Below are 24,777 nucleotides of genomic sequence, written 5' to 3'. Positions count from 1 at the left end.
ATAATGTCCTCATAAATTGCGATATATGCGCATAATATGCGGAATATATGCACTGATGGAATGGCATAATATTTGCATATATACGGAATATATGAGGACATTATACCATTTATATGCACCTTTTATGTACATAAAAGGTGCATATATTCCGTATATATGCAAATATTATGCCATTCCATCAGTGCATATATTCCGCATATTATGCGCATATATCGCAATTTATGAGGACATTATACCATTTATATGCACATATTATGTACATATTATGCACGTTTTATACCATTGTGGTGGCATAATATTCGCATAATATTTGAATATTATGTGCATATTATTCACTTTGTGCTGTGTGGGACGTCAAGTCAATTAGTATCGATCGTTTTTGGCATAGAATCGAGATATATCGCACGACTTTGATGGCGCGATCATTTCTTAATCGTTTTTGCGAATGACGGGATGTTTTTATTGTGCTAAAACAAGAAAAAACAATCATGACAGCTCATCATGGGAAACCGTGATACTTCTTTTTCTTCTGTGTCGTCTGTTGATTTATCAAAATAAGTGGGAATACAATTAAGGAGGTACTCCGCTGCATTGAAACCGTAAGCATATCATGCACTCCCAATCAGTTGCGATTTGTTTTGTGGTCAATTGTTGTGCAGGTATTCTTCATTTCTGTATGTTTTAATGGATACTAAATCCCCTATTGATCGCGTATCAGTAATAGCAGTGGTTTTGAAAGTTTCTGTGAATTTTTACATTTTATAGGTTTGAATGCTGAACCATGGCTGAACTACCGATAACTGTTACCATACCTATACCTATTCGTATATTGACTATAATGTCTTAAGCAATTGCTTCACTTCGCCTTATTTACCATGAAAGTTATAAGCAACTAGTATTATAAAGTGCTCAGCCTTCATTGATTTATTGAAGTTTAATACTTTAATGAAAGTCAACATGCATATATGCATGAAACCAAGTCCTAGGTCACACTTCGAGATTAACAGAAAAGACAAAAGGATCTATCGATCCATATTGCCTACCCTGTGGGATTTTAAGGGAGTTAATGTCCAAAACATAAAGCTGCGTGGGGCACGACTTTTAGTGGGCGTATCGATTTGAAATTTCGCTCAAAATAAGTTTTCTAGTTATTTATCATCACACAAGGGGATGGCATGCAAAATTTGAGCTTTTATATTCTTTGGACCACCCTAAGTGAGCAGTCTGAGCTCCAATATTGCTGATTTTATGCCTTTGCTTTTTCTAATTCCGAATTAATTAGTTCTAATCTCAATTGTAACTTTTATGCTTTTCATTATATTTTTCTCTAGATGATACTTTTTGATACCAAACATCAAAGCATGTGCCGTCAGGCTTATGGTCCTAAATGTTTAGTCATGTGCTCTTTCTTATTGGGAATAGGAAAGATGATGATCATCATTAATCCTATGATTGCCTTGATGCAGCTCTCCACTCAATTCTCGTATCGGCTAATGTTTTAGCAACCTCATTATTCTTCTGCTTTACATCATTCATTACCTGCTCTATGTATCCCATTCGCCTATTCCCATGGCCTACTTGTGCTGTTCTTCCCTACCACCTACCCTTCAACATTGATTTTCATTGGATCATCATGTCTCAAGATATGGCTCATCCCACGCTTCCCTTACCATCTCCTCAGTGTGCACGTTAAAGAGCTGCAGCGATAGAGGACAGCCTTGCCTCACTCCTCGGCCCATTCTTGCCCACCCAGATTCTCCATCCACTACCCTCACTTGCGCAGTCTGGGCCATATACAGATTGCGAATCAGTCGCCTATCCCTCCAATCTACACCTATTTTCTTGAGAATATCCATTAACTTCACCCACTTCACTCTATCAAATGCTTTGTCAAAATCCACAAAGCCGGCATACACGTCCTGGTCATATTCTAGGTTCCTCTCCACTAGGGATCTCATTATCGCTATTGTGTCACGAGTTGACGTCCCTTTTCTGAAACCAAACTTATCTTCGCCCAAATACTCGTTTGCCCTCGCCTCCATTTGTCTATTCAATATCCTCAGTACCACTTTCGTCGCGTGCAATATTAGGCCTACAGTCCTGTAATCTCCGCATTCCACAGCTTTCTTCTTTTTCGGTAACGGAATTAAAACCGTCTTCACGAAATCCTCCGGCCAACATCCCTCCTCATAGATCCTGCGCACTAGTTCGAAAAACCTTCTCTTACCTTCCTTCCCTAGATTCTTCAGAAGCTCACATGGGATATTGTTCCTATATATATTCCTTCCATCTATTCTGTACCTCTTCTTGCTCGGTTAGCATCCTTCCATCTTTAGCCTTAATTTTAGGCATGGTTTGCCCTCTTTTGCCGCCCGATAGCGACTTAACTTTGCCACACAACGCCCCTACCTCTCCTTCCTTCTGAAATTTTTCCATTTCCTCACACTGTCTTTTCCACCAAGCCTCCCTTGCTCTCTTAGTTTCGCGCCGTAATCGATTGTTAATTTGTCTATACATTCTTTTGCCCTGTTCTGTGTCCACGTTCTTCCACTTCCTCCTCTCCTCCATTTCCCTTATCATCTTCTCCGTTATCCACAGCTTCTTTAACCTTTTACTGTCAACGTAACCAATTGACTTCTCTGCCACTTTGACTATTCCAGTTTTAATATTATCCCATATTTCCTCTACAGTCTTAGTACTTTCAATCTCCCATATACTAATGTCCTCTAGTTCCTGATATTCTCTCCTCATACTCCCCTTCAGGGCTTCTAGGTTCCATTTCTTCGCCCTCCTGCCTTTCATGAGTCTTTTGAATCTTACGTTGCATTTCATAAGTACTAGGTCTGGTCTGCGGTGTGGTTTTTTCAGATTTAAGAGCGAAACTATGTATATATATTATACTTAGCATGACTTTACATAATGGGGTCATTTAAGTGAAAGTATTTTCATTATGCGATGGTTCACAGCATATTACATTACTTATTCACTGTATTAAATGGGAAGTTGAGTAGTGTGGTGTCCTAGTTAGAAGAGCACTTGGTAGCTGATTGAAAAGTCCTGGATTCAAATTCCAGGTGAAGCCCTAAATGTGTGATATTTGCATGCCTGTAACTTAGTCTGGGGTGAGCTCTACAATCATTTATCTGAAGCAACCTTTGGGTTGAATCAGTAAGTGAGTGAATGTAAAAGTTGTTCCAATACCTGTTGTAGGATTGCTGGGAGCATAATTTGCTTAGCCTCATAATTTGTGTGATTTTCCTGACGAATAAACTTACCTGAGAAATATGTAGTTGAGTTGCTCCTCTGCTTTTCAATTTCACTTATGTATATGTCCAGGAAGTCCCTTAGATTCTCCGAGTCCATTGTTTTCTTATGGCCGGTGATTTCTTCCTTTTTAAACATTTAAGAAATAATTTTAAAATTAATTATTGATGATGTGTACAATGACTTGGATAGTTACATACATAATTAGAATAATTGTTAAATTACTTCATGTCAAAGCCATAATGCCTTTTCTTAAGCCGATGTCCCACGGTCAAATTTGCGTCAAAATATTTGCATCAAAATTTGATGCAACTGACGCGCACCCTGTCCCACGGTCAAAATTTTGTCCAACTGGCTTTTGGTCCTATATCACCGATTTGTACAAATGGATAGGACAGGTTCTAAATTTTCATCCAATTGGATGAAACCGACCAATCACAGAGCCTTTGACAAAAAAGCATCGCCAAGCGCTGACACACAGGCCAAATAGGTTAAACTTATTTATCGTCTGCATGAGTATTTAAATTAATAATTATGTATATTATGGACACAAAAATAAAATTTGTTGTATTCCACACAGTATGCATTAAAAACCCAACCGGTTTCCACCTTTTCAGGTCGTTATCTTAATCGTAAACCTCTAGATAAGGACCTGAAAAGATCGAAACCGGTTGAGGTTTTTCATTAGTATTGTATGGAATACTAAAAGGCTTAGTTTTAAATTTATAATATCAACATACCACGAAGTGAATTCACAAAAAAATATTTCAAATATATATATACGTTCGTGATCGTCTATTTTATCGCCTGGTGTGGCCCTAAAGGTAAATATGAGCAAAAAGTTGTCTTAGTGATAGGCGATGGAAGCTCTCAACTAGGAAATCCGTAATAATCAGTTGATCTTAAATAGAAAGGAAGCGATCTTTAGAATCGCAATACCAGGAGGGATGTTTTAGAAATAATAAAAGATTTACTTAAGGTATCGAGGCCGAATTTTACGCTTTATGGAAGGCGTACAATGCGAGCGAGCAGCTGGAGAAATGACTAATATGAACTGACGATTGTACCTGTGAAACACTACAGCTGCCCGTTCCTATTACTATGATTATAGGATAGGACCTTATTTTAGAAACTGCTAGATTAGGAGAGAAAAATGTGATTTAAATGCACGCTTACAGCACTATTCATAACATCTCCTCAACCACAATGTCCATCATTTATTAATAACATTTTCCTCGCTGGAATAAACTGTCTCACGTTTGTATCCTGGCGTTTTATTCTGCCCTCAACCTTGCTGATAAGGGACATGAAAATATCCTCACTTGTCAATTATTATCGATAATAAACGGGAACATCGGCGACCAACTCCTTCTCCAACATGTTTAGCATGCTTATTCCAACGCTTTCATACCCCTCTCCAGCCAAGGCCAAGTTCAGCATTCCTTCTGTTTTCTTTTTTTCGCATCTTTAATGTTCAAGAGGCCTGTTCAGACAATTTCGCCTGCTAAAAAAGAAAGAATCCTCCACCTCCACAAGTTTCCTAATTGTTTACATAAATATCATCTTTCGTTTGTTTTTGATCAAATTGAGATGCATCGTGGGACACCCCCAGTCCAGTTGTATCAAAATATTTGGACAAAAATTTTGATCAAAATATTTTGACGCAAATTTGACCGTGGGACATCGGCTTTAGAGAGTTGTATGAATGAGCAAGGGTTGCAACAGCTATATAGAAACAAAAATATTTTTTGCCTGCCAAGTTGAGAGCAGAAAAAAATATTCTCTGCCCTCTCTTCTCTTATTGATTAGTTTCACTTTTGGCCTTGAAAACTATGCAGGGATTTTGCTCATTAGTAAGGTCTCATTATTGAACCATTGGACTCATTTTAATCCTTATGGGTAAACAGTGAACTGGGGTCAGGAGCCATGTACCTTTTATCATTATTTTGTTGCCCCTCAAAACTAATCGCTATCTATTTTTTACAATTAAGATGACGATAGTGTTAAAATGTTGCTTAAATTTGTTAGAGACTGTTAATGTAGGTATCCCTAAGTATCCTAGTTAACTTCCTTATTAGGTATTCTCTTCTGTGAAATTGGGAAAAAAGACTTTGGCCCAAGTTGTGGTGCTACTATTAGTGTGCAAGAAAATCAGTTTCCCATGTATGTAATGACATGTTATCCGTAGGTCATATTCTAAGAAGTGAAATTAAAATGTGTTTCATCATCTTCTTCTTTTCTCTGCTCAAGTTAGAGACAATGTATGCTTTTGCCTGCAATAGTTCCTCAATGGTTTGATGCATTTTTCGACCTTGTTCGAGTGCAGGAAAAGGTGCTCAGTATAAAGGAAAAAATTGGGAAATGGAAAAAGTAGGAAATTTTTGACATAAGAGTTAAATAGAACGATTCAAAGGCATTAAATCACTATCTTATCCACAATTCAAGAAACAGCTGGAATTGCATGCGTCTATTCTGTTTCCATCTTGTAAGAAGACAAGGGGGAGAGGCATTTTGATTTGTTTGCCTTTCCTTCGTCAGAATTTGGCTTGTGAATTAGATATCAGTGGATTAGATCAGTTCATAGCGTCAAATAAAAAAAAAATTCCTGCAGGCTGATAGTGGCTGTAAACTTTGTTGGGATGCTTTTTTCCCTCACAGTTCATGAAAGTTTTTTCCTCTGAAAATCCAATAAATATTATCACAAAGCCTAAGATTCAAAAGTTATTTGGTTACCTTGATGAATTGATGCAAGCTGTTTCGGAGTTCTAGAAATGTGGGTAGTTGAGTCCAAAAAGGGAAGAGACTCGTAAAAATGGGGAACACCACTGATACACCTCCACTGGGATCACTGATGGTAATCAGTTTCTTCACGTTATCGATCAGTTTATTGAGATGAGGATCTGAATGGCTGTATCTTTCGCCTGATATTATGTGCCACAATACGTTAATCCCAGCTGTACCTAAAATGTCATGAACACATACCTATGGAAAGAAAAGTTAAATTAGACAGGAACTGATAAGTCATGCCAACATATTCAGATTTTGCACTTTGTCCATGAAAGTGTTCATATCTATGTTGATTATGTGTGAATTGGGACCAAGCTTTATTTTGATATGAATTGTAAGTACTTATTGTTACTATCCAATGCATTATATCGATGGCTAAGTTCTAACAATAATATCTCAAATTCGGCTGGTTTGAGACAGGTATCTTAAACAAAGTGTTATAGCATTAAAAAAATAAAATACAAGGAAAAAACAACTCTTTGTTAGCAAATGAATGCCTATTTTTCAGGTTTATGAACTTTTCGTTTTTAATTTCAGTGTACAACTAAAAAAAAATAATCGTTTTTCTGCTCTCCTGAAACGTTGCTATTTTTCAGATACGTGTTGTTAGAGCTTAGCCATCGATATGTTAATGCATTGGATATGCACAGGTTCCTGCTATTTTATTTCTAAATGCATCCTATGCATTTCTAAATACAGCAGACTCCCGATTATCCAGCTGCGGTTAATCCGGGTTGCGGATTATCCGTGCATGATTTTCTCTTTCGCTCAATTTTTTCCGCGATCGGTATTAAAAAAATAATAAAATCGGACTCAAAATCATCGGTATTACTACATTAATGCTAGGATACACCGGGATTATTATTTCCGTTAGAATCCTCTTCGTAAAACGGAAGTGATGGCGCTCTAGCCGCATTCACGGAAGGAGCGTGTTTTGTTATCCAAGCTTCGTAGCGGGCGGCTGCGCTCCGTGATGACGGATACACGTCCCGCAGCAGTTGCAACCCGGGAAACTTATGCGCGATGGGACTACGTGGCGTGGTGCCTGAAATTGTAGTTTCCGACGTCGAGTAGTGGTTTTGAAGCATTCGTGCAAAGCACTTTTCTGCATCCGTGAACACGCAGCCACGGATACGTGGTTTTTGAAACCAGGTCTTGAACCATGGAGCATTAATGATTCGAGTAAAACCATGTTATCTCCGTTAAAAAGATCGCGAACTGGCGAAGAAAGCTCTCATTGAGCCTGGGAAGCACTCTAAAATAGCAGAATAACTGCATAAATAATAATATATTGTTTGTTTTAGGTAAATTATGAACATTGCAAGACATATAAGCAAAATTTAGGGTTATCCGTGTTTTCCGATTATTCGTGCTGTCCCTCCCCATCATTAGCCCGGATAATCGGGAGTGTACTGTACATAGTTTGCATCAAAAGAGGGAAATTATGTATGATAAAATGGGTGATAGTTTTTATTTATTATGTTGACTTATTAGGGATATCTTCTAGGTAAACCATGTTAGCTGTAATGACCTTGTTGAGGTGCATGGAAACAATTTTTCATTATTGTTGAGAATTAACTGTGTATATCTTACTGGGTTTTTACTGCCAGTTTTTCCATCTCCCGATAGTTTGTCCACTTCATCAAAAACAGCTTCCAGCTCCTCATGAGCTATTCCTTCGAGACTGCGTTTCCCAAATCCTAAGTCCCTCAAGTGGCGTAGGGTGAATCGCCGTTGCTCCTTCCATCTCTCACCCGAAGATAGAATCACTCCTGTGAATAATATGTCCAACACATATTCTTCAGTTGAGGGAAGGATGAAGTTTTCTCTTCTCAAGTACATAATATAGTTTATTCAAATCACATGTAATCTCATAGTGATTCAGTTGGTATGTTGCCTAAGGTGGGCAGGGGCAGATTCAGCATCAAATGTGGAGATGGGGTCATGACCTGGGTCTCGCACAGCCCTAGTCATAACCCCTGTGACACCCTCCTGAATCTGCCACTGAAGGTAAGTGAGGGTAGAGCTCGCCCAAGATTTAGCCTCTGGTGTGTGAATTTTGTACATTCAGGATATGGGGGCCAGTTCCTTTCCCTGTTCCCCCTCACAATGAAAGTATTTTTATTGGGGTGTCGGACTGCTTTATCCATTGAAAGAAAATTGAATTTTGAACGCCGCATCCTTTGGTCAGCAGCAAAGCACTCTTGCCAATAGGCTACCACAATCCCCTTGATTTTGCTTTGCATTCATTAAAATATTTTATTCCGGGAAAATAGTTGTTTAGATGTAAACACAGAGTATTTTGGTTCATGAGGGACCTAAGGTACTGCTTAAATAAATTTGAATACTCTACATTTTTAGTTCCATGATTGTTGTTGTTTGCTACCCATCACATTATGATTTTAAAAATTTCATTCAATCAGATAAATATAGCTTAACATTACCTAATCTAGATTAAGTCTTGGTGATCAACCTCTTTTGTGGTGCTTTCTAAATGCATATTTAGTTTCAGAATCTGCGCAATCTTTTTTGTGGGCTAGAAAAGCCAAAATTAGACTTAGCAGTTTGCTCTTACAAATATTTAGGCACTGTGGAATAATATTGGAATTTGCTTGGAATGAACCAAATTTGCTACTTCAAATTATGACGGAGCATTTCATGTTGTGTATACACCAAAATTATATCTTTGCACTGAATCACCTGGAGTATTGATGGGAAATTCATATTAAAATTACTAAAATAATTCTTTATTCATTATATTATACTTGTTTCTCATTGGCTATAAATATTATTGGAGATGAAATTTGTTTATATAATATTTAACGGTACATTTCTTTCACCCCGTTTGTGAATGCATGTGGGCAAATTAAATAAGTTTACTATCTATAAGTTGTTATGTGACTGCCAAGGAAGAATTGTAAGGTTGTCGCCTCATGGAGTATTTATTACCAGAGCATTTCTGGTGATGAGAAATGGGCAGTCATTAAAAAAAAAATCATTATGATCCTAGTATCTGGTCTGATCACACTTTCTTACGAGGTGCTGCTTATTGTTGGTTAGGTCGGAGTCAGGGGTGCCGACTTACAAAAAATATTGGGGGGGCCCAAACCGGGGAAATTTTATAAGTAGTGAGTTATAGGTTTTTTTAAGCATTTTAGAAGAGTCATATTATCAAAATTAGAACCATGGCAACACGAATCTCGATATCTAGACACTCCGAGGAAAATCGACAAGCCTGACACATTTTTTCCTCACACCCATAACGAATTTTTGAGGGGGCTCGGGTCCCCTCAGGCCCCATGGTGTCGGCGCCACTAGTCGGTCACTATTATGTGATCCCAGTGGTTTTAATTAGAACCAATGTTTGGGAAAAAATAAGTTTTTTTTTTCTCTTTGCGATGGCTAAAAATAATGCACAGTTACCATAATTTTATCAATTTTAATTATGTACTCACCATAATCTCCTTTGTCAATTTTTGTTTGCACTATTGAAGTTGGTCGTCCAGCGAGATCATCTCTTGATGATGCTTCCTTGATCCCGTCTAAACTAGATATAAGAATCACGGGAACACGCCCTGAATACAGTCCAACTACGTCTCCATACTGACGAGCTGCCTCACCAAGTGAAAAGTGGGGCAGAGAACCCCATCTTTTTAATTGTAACATGTTCCCAATTATTGGCCATCTTGTGGGGCCTGAAAGATCAAATAATTTTAATATTAGGTGAATTCATATTTCAATCTTATCAGTGAATGAAATGCATTCCCATGAAAACATTAGTCTGATTGGGAAGTTATGTGGAGAGCTCGATCTTACTAATGTCAGGATTTTTTACCTGTGATGATGATGACTGGTAAAAGATAGATTGAATTAATAGTATGTGTCAGTGTCAACTTTAAATGGTAAATGTTTCCTGAATGTACATAAGTTGTGTTAATTGGTACATGAGTTGTATTTTAAAATTGGGAACATAAATCTCCTATTAAATTTTACCATGGTTGGTGTTATTATGCAAAATTGCTTGTGAAGTATGATTTATTGTTTACACATCTAGTGGTGAAGGAACTACAATTGCTCTTTCTCATGTCTATCATTCTTCATTTTTACATTGCATGTGTAAATATTTCCATATTTCTTGATTGAAGTGTTCACAGTTCATGGCGATTAAAGAGAGACGTATGGGTGTATGCCATGACAAAGGTCATTTTTAAACCACGCACCCAAGCACGACACCTCTTGGGAAATGTCAAGCACAGGACGCCACTTCAAATTGAAGGAGTGTTCAAAATCCCCTGCGGAACTTGTGATTAGAAATACATTGGGAAATGGGACGAACTGTCAAAACTCAACTAGAAGAGCATAAGTGGGCCATTCGACTGGGTTACCCTATGAAGTCAGCCGTAGCAGAGCACGAAGCTGTGGGACACGCCCATGTTTTCAAAAAGTCTAGAATCATTGTGAAGGTGAAACATTTTAAAACCTGACTCATCCGCAAAGCCATAGAGATAAAGAATAACAAAAATAATTACAACAGAGATACCAGATAGAGAATTAGCAATACATGGATCCCAGTCATCCACAACATTTCTTCATCTTCCCATCTCCGGTCCTCACTCCTCACCCCCTCCTCTCACCACTCCCACCTGAAATAAAGAAAAGGCAGCAGAACCAAACTCCGGCACCATTCCCTTGAAGAAAGGACCAGCAGTCGGTCGCGAAACATCGGGGCGATTTATAATACATCACGTGGCATACACCCGTATGTCTTTATTTCCATATTGTTCTTCTTGATGTTGAGTACATATGTATTATCACTCTGTGTCCAAATATCTATTGTGAATATGTTCGTTTTGAAGAACTGACTTAACTTTGCTATAGTTTGTGCATAGTTGTGTACTTATCCATGCTGAACTCTTGAGTGTAGCCATAGAATTTGGCTTAGGATGCCATATGACCTCCCACCCTCCAGTGAGTCTCGGGGTATATCAGTTTTTTTTAGAGGGGGTGTTTTTTACCCTGGGATATTATTTTTATATGACCATCTCATCGGTCATATGAAGCCTAATTTCTGAAGAAATTTTTCTATGCACATATTATACTGAAAAGGCTCGTCAGTACTATGTGAAGGGTGGCCACCACAATTTCCATTTGTCTATTTTAATGGAGGGTCCCCACCCCTTCTGGCACTACCCTAGCTATGCCCATGATTGTACTTGTGGTGATCCACTGATCTGTCACTTAGACCTAATAGATCTGTGAGTGTCTCACAAGCAGGCAACCTGGGTTCAAGCCTCAGAGCCAGCAAAAAATTTTCTGCTGAGTAATTTCATAATATTTGTCTGGTTCTTTCCAGAATGTTATGGAATGAAATTCTTGAAGAACCAGCATCCTGATCCTCTCTCGTCTGAGGTCATTCTGTACAGTGGCGCAGCGAGGGGGGTTTTGGGGGATAAAACCCCCCCCAAAGCTCAGAGAAATTTTTAAGTTTGACCCATTTTACTTAATTGGATTGACATTACTAATAGAATAGTGTAAGGATGAATAAAGTATCCCTCAAAATAGCCGTAAAATTCACCATTTTGAACCATTTATTTTTAAAATTCCGCAATTTATTAATCTCGCACCTACCAATTATCCTGGTGGGTATACCATACCCACACACACCCCGGTGTTAGTTGCACCTAAACCCCCCCAGCCTTAATTCCTAGCTGCGCCCCTAATTCTGTACTTGTTGCGCTCAAATATGAGGACCTCTCCCAATGAAGGAATTTGTCTTCATTTCCACTCTGATTACTCTACATACTTCAAGTATGTTATATTTACCAATGAATTTTTTTATTTACGAGGTACAAATGAGGCACCTGCTAATACTCCATGTCACTATTGCTGAATTACCTATTATTTCAGCGATTGCAAGTATCTGGTGCCTTTCAACATTTTAACGAGGATTTAGTAGAGGAAATATCTGCAATGGAAACTGCGTGTATTTTGCTGAGATATGCTGAAGAGGATGGGAAAAATAGCTACGACCAGTGTCACTGCAGAATCAGCGGCAAAGGTTGGCCCTGGATGTGATCTCATCTTGCAATTGAAATAGATTGATTCATGTGTAATGTTTTTTTTGAAAACCAACACCTGTAATTAACTCACAAGCTGCTGACTTTTGGTAACACCTCTTGTATAATATAATATTTAAATGTGAAGGAAGTCTTAGGAAATAACCTTATTCTGGTGAAGGTCTTTGTGGTAGTTTTACCTTGTACATAATGTGTTTTCCTCTAATGTCGTGGTATTTGCAGTGCCTCTAATGCTTTTCCAAGCTTCATGAATGGGATAATAACCAAAGGAAGTGATTTTTGATTGTAATTTTCATTAGTAAACCTCCAAATATTGAGAATCAAAAATTTTTTCTGATCAATTAGCTAGCTAACAGCTAATGGAAATATTTGTGTTCAATGTATATAGTGCTCCTGGTAATTTAGGATGCTAAAGAAACCCTACTATTCAGAATTGAATTCTTATCAGGTATAGAAAAAAAAATCTTCTTTCACTCAACAGTCAAAAGTTTGAATATGTTTCTGCAGCCTAATGGTTAATGATGTTGTCTATTACCCCTCAATTTCATTGTGTTAGGAGTGCCCACAAATCAACTGATTTTTAACCCTTTTTTCCAACCCTCAACCTTTCAGCAGGTGCAATATTGGAACTGCTGGGTTCAGGCATAATGTGCCTGACAGGCGCAGATATGAAAAAACATTATAAACTTTTAGCATGGCTAACTGATATACCTTTAAAGTTTAAATCACCATTATTAATGTAGCTGAATACTTACATGATGTCTTTTGTGCTATGCATAGACCCCTTTATATGGCCCTGGACTGATCCAGCAAGGTGCGATTTAACGTGCTCTTTAGGCTATGAAGTATTATTATATTTAATGTATTTTAGCACGTGAATTCTATAAGATCAGTTTTTTATTTTGCTTTCTTATTTATCTAATAACACTTTTATTTTGCTCAACTATCCTGAATAGTCTGATCTTTAGGTATAAATGCGAAAAGTGAAAGGCTGCATAGGCTGTGTCAAAACATAAAGCTACTATGAGCCTCAAGGGTCTATGCCGCATTATGGTGCAGAGAAACGAAAAACAAATCGTGCTGTGCCCATCAGATCCATTGCACCCGACGAAGGTTAACCAGCAATGCGATTCGTATTTCATGATGCTCCAAGGGGTGGGTTCTGGAGTCAATTTTTTTGAGTGAATGTTGTGAGCACAAGGTGCGGTGTGTATGAGTGCCGTTTGCCGGAAGGAGGAAGAGAGAGAGAGTATTGCCTGTTTTCACAACTTAACCTCGTTTCCCAATTTGTAGCGGGAGCTATTTCTATTTTGCCTTTCCCCGCAGTCCCGTGGGATTCCGTTGCCTTGTGTCATGATGTGCCCTTTCATATTTGTTCAACTTTCGGTTCTAATCTTGGAGGTGTGGACGCCTAGCGGAGGCCCTCCCCTTCCAGCTTGGGCCGATGTAGAATAAAAGGGAAGTGCACAGAAGGACAAGGGGAGTTCATCATCATCAAGGTTCGGTGTTAGTTATTGCGGGTTAGTTCCGCCATCCTGAAGAGAAACCCACGGTAAGCCGTAACCAATAAGAAGCCCCACTTTAAAGACAGTCGATTCTCTCTCTGCTTCGAGAAGATTTGCACTCCCCGCCTTATTTCACTACTTGGGTGTACAAACTGCCGTTGTGAAATAAAACTTATTTTAAAACTTGATTGAGATACTCTTAATCTTTGGTCAGCTGACAACCTGGCAAGATCCCTTAAATGTGTATGCAGCGTCATGGAGTGATCCGTCAATTCATGTCGCGTGCGCACGACATGAATAGGGCCCATGCAGAGAGGTGAAAAAATTTTGTACCTAGTACAAATTTTGATGTTGAAAAAGAAATAGAAAAAGAAAGTAAGTCAGCATTAAAATGATATAATCAATTTTATAATATTCTATCTTGAGTTAAGTAGTTAAATTTAAACTGTAATTTCATTTGATTGATGAAATTACTCATGAGTAATCAGAAAACCAGTCATTACTGCTGAGTGACAATAACAGACTTCTCACCAACTGTTTTCCCCACTTCAGCATTTCGCATGGTTTATGGATGTTGCTTACTATTGTGTTATTATCGGGTTTTCTGATTATAGAAACAGTGAGTTCAATGCAACCATGATTGACAACTTACTTTCTAATAAAATTAGAATTTTACAATTGTGTGAACCCAAGTGTTCCTCAGGCCTAACCACAGTGACGCCTAACCAAGCACTGAACCCAACCCACACCTCCCCCTAACCAACAGCACCCGGAAATTTCCCAACCCATGCTTTTTTCTTCCATATATACCTGTAATTCCTCACCTGGATAATGTTACGCTGTAACGGAACCATGGTCGATCACAATAAATTACCATGTGGAAATAGCCAAGTTTTTATTTCTTCTATTCCTACAAAGAGAGTTTTACATTATTAGCCCTTGCGTCTTATTGTATGTTTCATGCGTCGTAGTTGCTTTAAAACTGCACCCACTTCGACGAAAATATTATTTATTCCATCGTTGCATTTCAATGAGAGTTATAGAGTGAAGGGGATGAATAAAGTTTCCATTGAACGTTTGCAAGCTTTCTGACCGAGATTGGTTCGTTTTGCATGTTAATCATCCTAAGTAGTATGCTTCTTTCAAACCACACTTGATGGGCGTGGTGGTATGTCATTCGGGGTCAAAGTGCCCTGACTGAGTAGGGTCTAGGGTGGTTTTCCGGTGCTCCGGGTTAGCTGTTCGGTTCGTCTTAGAATCGGCTTGCCAGTTTTCATGGAATGAAAACCGGAGAAAAACATGGAAGCCGTTCTGAAACCTTTGACTCTAAAGCATTACCACTCACTCTTAAAAAAGTTAACACCCTGGAGCCGAAAAATATGCTAAGCACAGAGTTTAAGCAGATTAATTGATGGTCAGTGAAACTAAAATAGGGAGAAAAATCGTGCGGTCGCAAAATTTCGTTGAGGTAGGGCATAGCTTCATGTAAAACCCATCACCCCTTGAGGATCACTCTTTTTTTCTTTTCAGGTTTTTTCGTGAATAACTAGAAAATTCTGACTTCAAAATAAACAAAATAAAAAACTAAACTAGACGCGCGTGACGGAACTTATTAGCGTCTTTGTTGAAATATTTTATTCCGAGCATATCGTGATTTTGGCTTGATGGTGTTAACATTTCAGTTTAGTATCTGGCCTTCAAGTATTCTGAGAATTAAGCATTGTTGTGGGGAAATTACCCTACTTCCCAGACGGCGCAATCGCTCGTATGCAAATTGTAAATCTCTGGTACAGAACAAATTTTATTAATGTTTGTAAAACCGTTGCAATACCGTTTTCAACGAAGCACTGCGCCTTTTTTTACGTGAGTTAGGCAATTTCTTGTGCACGCGTAAGTAAAAGTAAGCGGCTACTTTAGTTCAAGGATGTTGAAATGACATCGGGAAGTGTTACTTCAAGAAAGTTATATGGATACCAATACGTGCACTTGTTTTATACCCAGCCAAGGTTCGAATCAAGAGACCCCTGCGATTTAGCTCGCGGCACTGAATGGAAAAATTATTTGCGACGATGTTAATTCCAGGTCCATACTTAACAGTTGCCCATTCATGGTTGACTGTTAACTCTGGCTCGCTGGAGGTAGCACTGATGAGTCTTAAATTTTCAACAGTGATGCATTTGCCTTACAAAAGGAATACAATTTGTAATGCAGTCGTTATTCTGCTTTGTTTTACAATCGTAACGCATTTGACCCTGTATTGCAACTGCAATACAACATACTCCGTTTTGAAAAACTTTTGCATTACGTTTGTAATACAAATGTATTACAAACTGATTTTGTATGTGGAGAAATACGCTACAAATGATGATGAGAATAAAACTGCCGTTAAGGATTGAATCATGATAATTACGGCCGAATCATGATAATTACCCGCGGGTAGTTTTGAGGTGCGCAGATTTATCATTACTACGATTGGGGAAAGTTGCGAGTGAGCATGAATAGTCAGGAAAGATGCGGGGGTAGGAGTGCAAAACCTTGTGTTGCTCAGGATCTCGCATACTTGACGCGGGCACCTATGTATGCGCTCACTCCGTGATGACTTGCGGAATTGCATTCGCGGTTGGTTCGTTGTTTGCTCTCACTCTCCATTGAGTGCTAAAGGTGTGGATTTACCTCTAGCTTTTATTCCGTGCCCTCAGGGCTCTCAGTTCCGTGATCACATTAGCATCGTTGACGAAAGTGTATGTTTGTCGTTGAAAAATACGTCGTGTCTGTGCAATCAAATTGCTGCGTTACTGATGCTGTGAACGAACACCTGTACCTATAGGCAACGTAATCACGGAAAAAGCTTGGTGTGGTCCTCAGATTTTTTAGCAATTGACCCTGGTTTGTACAAATTATGTTATAATCAACCAGCCGCTATATATCATTACCTTGGTAATAAGTGGCTCGTCGAAACCTGAGTCGTTCAATGGGATCTGTAGACCACACAAGCGTGTTTCTGCGATTATTTCACCTTTAAAACGGTTCCAAAAACGTGAGAATCACCTATGAGTATAAAAATGTTTTCTAATTAAGAAAAATTTCGCAGTTCTCATTATGAATGGCATACAAACTGTAATGTAACCTAACACTATTGTAATCCAAATAAATTGCACGCTTTTTAGAAATACCCTCATTACGATTGAATTAGATAGATACGCGAATCGAGATTATGAACGAATACTTTACGCTTATATTATTAAAAAGAGTTTTTCCTCATAAATGACATTCATTGAGGATTATTGGTACAGTTAGGGCATAGGGTGTGTGGTTAATTCAGTCGTAATATTTTTAACTTTTTTTGTCAGCTCTTTGAGCCGACCTTAGCGCCAATTAGCGTGATTTGACTTCAATTACAGTATTTATTTGTTGATACTCGGATAGTAATTTGGTGACGAGCATAAGTTTTATTTTTATCGTGATTCTTAAAGAAATAGTTGTATCAGTTTTCTTTGTTAAAATGACGTGTATACATCCAGTAGCAGGTCATATTTTACCTATACTTTGACGAGTACCGCCTTTAAGAGTAATATGGTGGACGAGAAACATTTTGAAGAATATATTTTGCATTTTGTTAAAATGAAAATATCACCTCGTTTCTTGCCTTATTAACCTGAAAAAAGTTTTTTTTTCGTCTTTTGTGAGAAGATACTGTGAAGGCGATAAAACTATGGTTTTAAAGATTTATATATAGGCATTTCAAAATTAGCGGCATTTCTGAGTGTTAAAATGCGATTGTATCGTGTCCTATTAATTTAATATGAGGTTGAGGGGCTCGTAAAAGGTTCCCTCTGTATATAGGTCCATTCCTAAGCTCTTATTGTCTTGAATTTGATGTGAGTGACTCGGTTTCATTTCAACGTAACTAGTCAGAGTTTCGTAGCAGTCTCTATTTCAATTGGGCTCCTGTAATGCCGTAGCCTTGCGAACTTCTTTTTCCCCTCTTTTTATTGACATTTATCACATATGCTCTGCTTCAGTGATCTCTTTACTCCTTTTTCATCGTTTCCACATTCCTCTCCCTTCTAAACAAGTTTTTTGAATATCTTAATGCTCAAAATTAGTAGATTTTACTGGCAATTACTTGCGATGATTGCCATGCAACATGCTCCCTAGGTAGTGAACGCGAACCATTTCACTGTTATTAATGAAGCCCCACTTACTGTCTCAGTCAAAATGATGTGCGCTGTACTTCGCAAATTTATATCTGGACTTGTGCGCAAGCTGAAATAACGAATAGAACGTCATTTTAAAGAAAATTTTATTTTTTTTATTCCGATGTATTTTTTGTTTTATGGAAAAATAAAAAAATGCAGACACACCAGTGCAATAAGTGACTCCGCGCACCGTAAAATTAGCCGTTTTGTCTACTTCATTAACTTTGTAACTCAACCTAGGGAAAACTACTACGTCTACAGCGTTCGTCTTCCACAATAAGTTTGCAAACATTTATGTAAATCAAGAAAATGGCTTTTGCGTAATTTTTGAACCCATATATTGTCGTTAATTTACGAAAATGTTTAAACATTATCTAGTCCTACAGTTTACCCCGAAACAAGAAATAAAGCTAATAGAAGCACTTTTAATTTATTTGTTATTTTTCTATGATCCGTAATCTATAAAAATATTGATATTTGTGAATCTAAATGAATTCTATTAATGCCATATTGCCAAACGGGGCCGCGCCTGCGCACAAGCCCATATATAAATTTGTGAAGTACAGTGGGATATCATTTTGACACCGACAGTAGCATTAAGTTTTCTGGTGAATGGAGCTAGTTGTAAAGTCAAGGTGTGGCGGTTCATGGTTACAAAAAATTTCTCTTTAAAGAAAAAAAGAAATCTCTTGAACGTAGTACAAAATAGATTTATTCCTGTCGCTGGAATTTTCTTGAGTTTCGACAAAGTTTTCCTTTCCATTAGGTACTCCTCCCTACGCTGAAATCTGGCAAAAAAGGCTAATCTTCACTTGTTTATTTTCACGTATTGAAAGATTAAGTCGGACACTAAACAATATTCCTCGAAGTTGGCGGAGGGCCTGGGAAAATACATTGAATCTTTTACACCTAAAATGCGACTTCATATACTTGCGGCTTAGACTGGGGTGAGCTCTGCCAGAGTGAGTGACAGGACGAAATCAACCGATGTAAATGTTTTGCAAGTGCAACTTCTGATTATGATTTTTTCTTTTCTTTTTTGTATATATGCTAGATTTCCATTAATGCACGCTATATTTTCTCTACGTGATTTATGTTGCTGTTTTGTATATTTTGTTTTTTTTTGCACTCCAGCAGTTGGGTACGGGTTAAAAAAAAGATAAAAATATATGCCTCACCGACCAATTTGAAATTTGGGATTATTTCTAAAATGAGCTAGTCGGCAATCCTAAAGCGAGGCGGAAGTCTCAAAGGGAGTGTAATTCCAAATCTTTCTTTATACATATTTCATGATAATGTACGATGAGACGTTAAAATTATTACTATTATTATTAAAATCAGTGAAATGACGTAATATTAACGACTTAGTACGCGTCAATTAAAACCACTGCAATCTGTTAACCATGAAGAATAGAAATACTTTAGCTCTTCTTTTTTCCTTCGATATCCATGGAATATTGGAATTGCGTCATAACAGAGTTGTCCGCAAATTAATTTTTTGGCGTAATTCCGAAAATATTTATAAGTTTAGTTTTAGCAGTGAGTTGTAGGCATTGGCTATGGTTTCTCTTGATCGTAGTCAACGGAGAAGGTATGCACATCCAGTATTTGATGGGAAATTCTGTATTAACTCACCTGGAGGAAATTTATATGGCTTGGTCATTAGTAGCTTCAGAATCAGCAGGGCTGTTGCTGCCAGTAGGACCAACTCGAATATCATCTTTCGTTGTTCTCTCGGAAAACCTATGTAGTCGCATTCGGAAAAATTAAGAATATGTAAGTGCAACTATGAACTAGAAAAATCTAATTAAATCCAATTACAATAAGTTTTTCTTACATCTGCGTAAAAAAATCCATCACGAATTAATTATTCACTATCGATTTAGAGGTAAAAAATTTCTTTCCTCCTTCACGATTTAAGCAGCTTTTTAAGTACTTTACTACAAAATATTAATATCCTTGTAAACAATTACATCAGCATTTATTTTCATTTATTTAATCCGATATTTTGTCCACATGACATTGTGTGTAGAATAATTAAAATTCAATGTACATATTTAATTTTTTAGATAATATTTAAACGTTATTCTGGAAGTTTTAATAAATAATAAAAATTACAAGTGATTGGTATGAAATTAAAGCTAAAAAGGCTACCATACTTCTTAAGTGTTCTAATTTTTTCTTAAAAAGAAAATAAGTGGAGGATGAGAAGAGCACAATTTCGACACCGGGGAAACGATGTCGGTTTATTAATTGATTCTTAGTTCCCGGAAGTATTAATTTGAGTCGTAAGGATGTGTTAGGGACCCGTCTTTTTTCGACGAAAAGAAATGCTTAAAGATTGATGTGACACTTCAGAAGTATTCCCGAGAAACATTCAGCGGAGTTAGTACTTAATAAATTTTATTTAGATTCTGTTACTTCTCCATCGTGGTTATTTAATTTAATTTACATAACATGTCAAATTGAAAGATACAACATGAAATGAAAACTATCGCCGTAGTCAGCCAATTGGAACCATCATGTCTATCACGTGGTATAGATTTTGTCGTTTAAATCTTGGCACCATGCCTAAGAGCCCTGATGAGCAATCTTGCATATATTTCCTCTTGGGTCTGGTTCATAAAAGCCAAATTTCACAAAGTTAAGTTGCTGTAAACGGAGCTTTGCTGTTGCATTGTTCGTAGGAAATATGTTATTCTACTAAAATAGAGATCACTAGGCGTAATTTTGGCACAAACTGCTACGGGCGTAAAGAAAGCTTTACGTAGATGTTAAGCAAATTAGGCTGGGAGCCGCTAGAGATGTAGAAGCTGCTCACTAGGGTTGAGAAAAGAAATGGAGAGTAAACAGTTCCCCATATAATAAGTAGACTTATTTCCTGATACCCCCCAAGGTGTAGGCGTAGCGCAGATTGGGAACCGCTGATGTAGATTATTATGTTGTTACTTACTGGTTAAGGAATTAATAAACCGCCGATGTCACTTGGCGCTAGAAGCTTCCGTCCTCCTTCCTTGCTGTGCTGATGCTTTGGCTGGTGTTGAGCGGATGAAGATCTAGGAGGGAATGCGAATCTCTTGAGGAATCTCCACTTCCTCTCTCCCACAGACGTAATGACTGCCCGCGGAGGTCGTCTGGCAACATTAAGCCTTGTAGGCGTGACTAAGTTCTTCGTAATAACCGTCTCCCCATTCTCTCCTACGAATGGGAACCGCGAGGCCAAACAGCATACGGTGCCGCGGTAAACACAATCAGGGTGAAGGAATTACGTCATGCTCTGTGGTGGTCTCTTCAACATTATCGTTAGAGTACTTAACGTTCATGTTCATATTTTTGACGACATATTTCGGTTCAAAATATAGATTAGCTTTTCACTGAGTTCAAAAGAGTTGTTTTCATACGGTGCTGCAGTAAAAACCATATGGTGTAGAAATTACGTCATACTCCTTGGTGACTTCATCATATATATATATGGTCACTTCAACATTATCGTTAGAGTACCTACCGTTCATGAACATATTTTTGACGACGCATTTTGGTTCAAAATATAAATTAGCATTTCATTGAGTTCCAAAGACTTATTAGCATGCGGTGCTACAATGAAAACCATAGAGTGAAGAAATTACGTCATACTCCTTGGTCACTTCATCATTATCGGTGGAGTGCCCTTCATATTCATATTTTTGACGACGCATATTGGTCCGTGATGTAAAAAAGCTTTTTCCAAAGTTCAAAAGAACTGTTTGTATGTGGTGCTGCGGTAAACGCCACCAGGGAAAAGGAATTACGTCATACTCCGAGGTCACTTCATCATTATCGGCAAAGTAGATACTGTTCATGTTGTTATTTTTGACGACACATATCGGTCCATAATGTAATAAAGTTTTTTACTAAGTTCAAAAGATCTGTTTACCTACGGTGATGCGGTGGAAACCATAAGGATAAAGAAATTAAGCCATACTCCTTAGTCATTTCATCATTATCGGTAGAATATCCTTCATATTCAAACTTTTGACGGCACATAAAGGTCAATATATAAAAAAGCTTTTTATGATCTTTTTATGGATGCGACAAATGCATTCTAAAATTACTTCCGTGAGAGTGCGATTCGATTTTAGTCTTATTTCGATCTATAAGGTGAATCCGCTCAAATTTGGACGCAGTTGGAATAGCTGGATATGGATATATCAATAGCGAAAAAGGTCAATTTAATAACGCAGGCAATGAATATAATTAGATTGCTTTTTTGCAATTTATTTCTTATGAGGAATCAATAATATGCCAAAATTGAATACAATTTTCTGAAAGAAAGCTTAGATAACAAATTATTCATTCGCAACCTGACCCCTTCTTATGTTTTTCAACTTCAGCCATTTCGAAGAATATTGGCAGTTTCGGGACATTTGCTATTTGTTGCGAGAATTGTTTTGGAGATACTGCTATAGCAGTCTGCTTTGACGCGTAAACAGGCTACATGTTGATTGGTTGATTATATCGATATCGTTTTTGCCAGTCAACCTATCAGTGAATGTATTTTTTCATGTTTACTTGGAATTTCATAAAATAGTTTCCAGTGATAAGTATTTAATTAATCAAAACATTTTCCAGCAGTTTCCATGGTTTATTGATGAATTTGTGGTCTTTGGTACTGATTGCGTAGCATACGTCGCACTACATTTTATTACAATCTTAAAGCATTTAGGATCGTGTTTGGCGCAAATTTAATTAATTCTATAGTATTTTATACCTGTGTGATTTGTATTAAAATAATGTATTTGTCGAAATTATTTGAGGAGACTTTACATTTGTAAGTGAAATTATATGTCCCATAAGTTAGATGCAGGTAGTATGCTATGCAAATTGTAATCTTTTTGTTAGTGCAAACATTTCTGCAAAGGGAGATTCCCTATGTCAATCAAATATGGTGTTAACAGTTTCTGTGTCTGTGTAATTCCTGCAGAGTAAGCTTCGGTTTGCAACCTTTAGCTTTTGTCACTACTCGAGTTGGTTCAGAGAACAGGTTGAAAGCATGCTAGTGTTTACAAGTAGATTATGACATGTTTTCCGATAAGTCTCACTTCGTATTGGAATGATAGTACTTGAAGGCCATTGTGATTCATGGAAAGTGGTTTAAAATTATCCAATTATGTCCCATTCACTTCGCCAGCCTTCAAAGATAGTGGGAATAATCACGTGTGCTCGACGCTTCGGCAATAACGACTCTTCTGGTGAGGTAGGTCATTTGTGAATGTAATACCTTTTTCGTATGACCAGAATAGGCCGCAGGCACTTTTTGGGGTGGTCTGTAGGGGGCTAGAGCTCCCCCAGCGAGCGAAAGCGAGTCCATTAGATAATTATTACATGCCGTTTCGATGCCATGACGGTCAGGGTTCTTACCGGTTAGGGAAATTAGGGATGTCAGGGGATTTGAGATGGATAAGGGAAAATTCTTGGCAAGTCGTACATTATGTTAGGGAAAATTTATATCATAAAAAATGAAAATAACCACCACGCTGACGCCACGGTGGGGCCAAACCCCACTTTGAGTGGACAAAAGTCCAAAATGAAAGTATGAAATGGGGTTTTAAAAATATTAGGTTGGGTAATCAGATGTTCGAACTGCATAGCGGTGTACAGGTTGGTAAGTGTGCACCTGCACGTAGAAATGAGTGTCAAAGTGAGAGAAAAGGAAGACACTGTCCCGTTGACGCGGACACAGAAATGAACAGTCGATTTTAAACTATGATTACAGTACACTTGTCCTCTTGATTTTTTTAAACTTTCAATCGATTGGAATAAGTATGGAAAATATAAATTTGCTGTTAATATCTATAAATTGGAGGAAATAGCCGTGGAGAAATTAATTATCATGAATGGAACGTCGTTGATTGTTCACGATGAAAAGTTTTATTTAATTAGAGAAACGTTAGATAATCGAACGGGATCGTATCGTGATTTTTAAATATATCATTCATTGGAGAAGAGCTAAATGATGTAAAAGAAATCAACGGCCATCGAGTTGCAAAAAAAGTTTTACGATAAAAGATTAGCTATGCATGACAAGCCGAAAGGGAATGCGTCTGGCCGCTATGGCCTCATAGCAACGGGTAAACTATAATATAAACAGTGTCAATTAAGATGTTATTATTTTGTAATAAATCAAATTTGCATGCATTATATATTATATTGTCTACTCATAGATATATTTTGTGAAGTTTTCTATACAAGGGCTGAGATTTATGACATGTAGAGGTATGTATATATTCCCGAGGTTCCAACCCTGTCCCCAGGAGACAGCTGCAAAGCTGAGAACTGCGGAAAACAACAACGAGAAATATACTTGGACTTGGACTCCAACCCTGTCGTGCATGAAGTGCTCGAAAAGATTATTTCCGTTCAACTGAGGTGTAGGTACTTATTCGATTCCGGAATGCCAATTTAGTACAGTTTCACTCTCTTCGCGCAATACACCATATTATATAGTATTTTATTTTTGAAAGTTAAAACTACCAATTCAATGCAGTATTTTATTTATTTTTGTATTGGAGCATGGTACATGCAAACTTAAGAGCAAATCTTTTTTTTCTGTAAAGTATGAAAGTTTTCTTCAAAGATATAGTTAAAATAATTTTGCAAATTTCATATCACATTTTTTCCGGCCACTAGAAATATTGACGTTAAATTTTTGTTATTTTTTTTAGTTCAATTTTTTATATCTAATCTATTTTTATAACTAATCAATTTTATTTTAAAATTTTAAAGATAATAAAATTTGAAAAAAATAAAAAAATTGAAAGCTTAAAATCGGATTTCATTAAAGTGATCTCTAAAACATGTATATGAATATTTTTAGGGTAGTTAGTAAAAGTTTTGGACTTTTGTCCGTCTAAAGTGGGGTTTGGATCCACTGTGTGACGGCTGGATCAGGGCATTAAAATTTGCCCA

General features: G+C 37.5%; 1 protein-coding gene and 1 long non-coding RNA gene across 4 annotated transcripts in view; one reads left to right on the top strand and one right to left on the bottom strand.

Moving 5' to 3' along the window:
* Positions 1-20,973, bottom strand: part of LOC124162501 (methyl farnesoate epoxidase-like) — a 28,611-nt gene extending 7,638 nt beyond the window's left edge. Inside the window, exons 1-6 of one of the 3 annotated variants that reach the window (XM_046539067.1) lie at positions 20,786-20,973; positions 19,468-19,575; positions 9,507-9,746; positions 7,645-7,823; positions 5,998-6,246; positions 3,276-3,390 (exon numbers count right to left, since the gene is read on the bottom strand). In XM_046539067.1, the coding sequence (XP_046395023.1) occupies positions 3,276-3,390; positions 5,998-6,246; positions 7,645-7,823; positions 9,507-9,746; positions 19,468-19,552 (868 nt within the window). In that variant the 5' untranslated portion in view covers positions 19,553-19,575; positions 20,786-20,973. The remainder of the gene's footprint in view (positions 1-3,275; positions 3,391-5,997; positions 6,247-7,644; positions 7,824-9,506; positions 9,747-19,467; positions 19,576-20,785) is intronic. The other 2 variants (XM_046539065.1, XM_046539066.1) reach the window with 2 other exon arrangements.
* Positions 415-12,449, top strand: LOC124162502. The gene is made up of 2 exons (XR_006865587.1): positions 415-599; positions 11,959-12,449. It is a non-coding gene; the product is annotated as an uncharacterized LOC124162502 (long non-coding RNA).
* Positions 20,974-24,777: the final 3,804 nt, after the last annotated feature.

Source organism: Ischnura elegans, chromosome 7 (genome assembly GCF_921293095.1).
Source record: "Ischnura elegans chromosome 7, ioIscEleg1.1, whole genome shotgun sequence".
NCBI classification, from domain to species: domain Eukaryota; kingdom Metazoa; phylum Arthropoda; class Insecta; order Odonata; family Coenagrionidae; genus Ischnura; species Ischnura elegans.
Note: the sequence above shows the minus strand (reverse complement) of the source record. Positions and strands in the feature narration are given on the sequence as shown.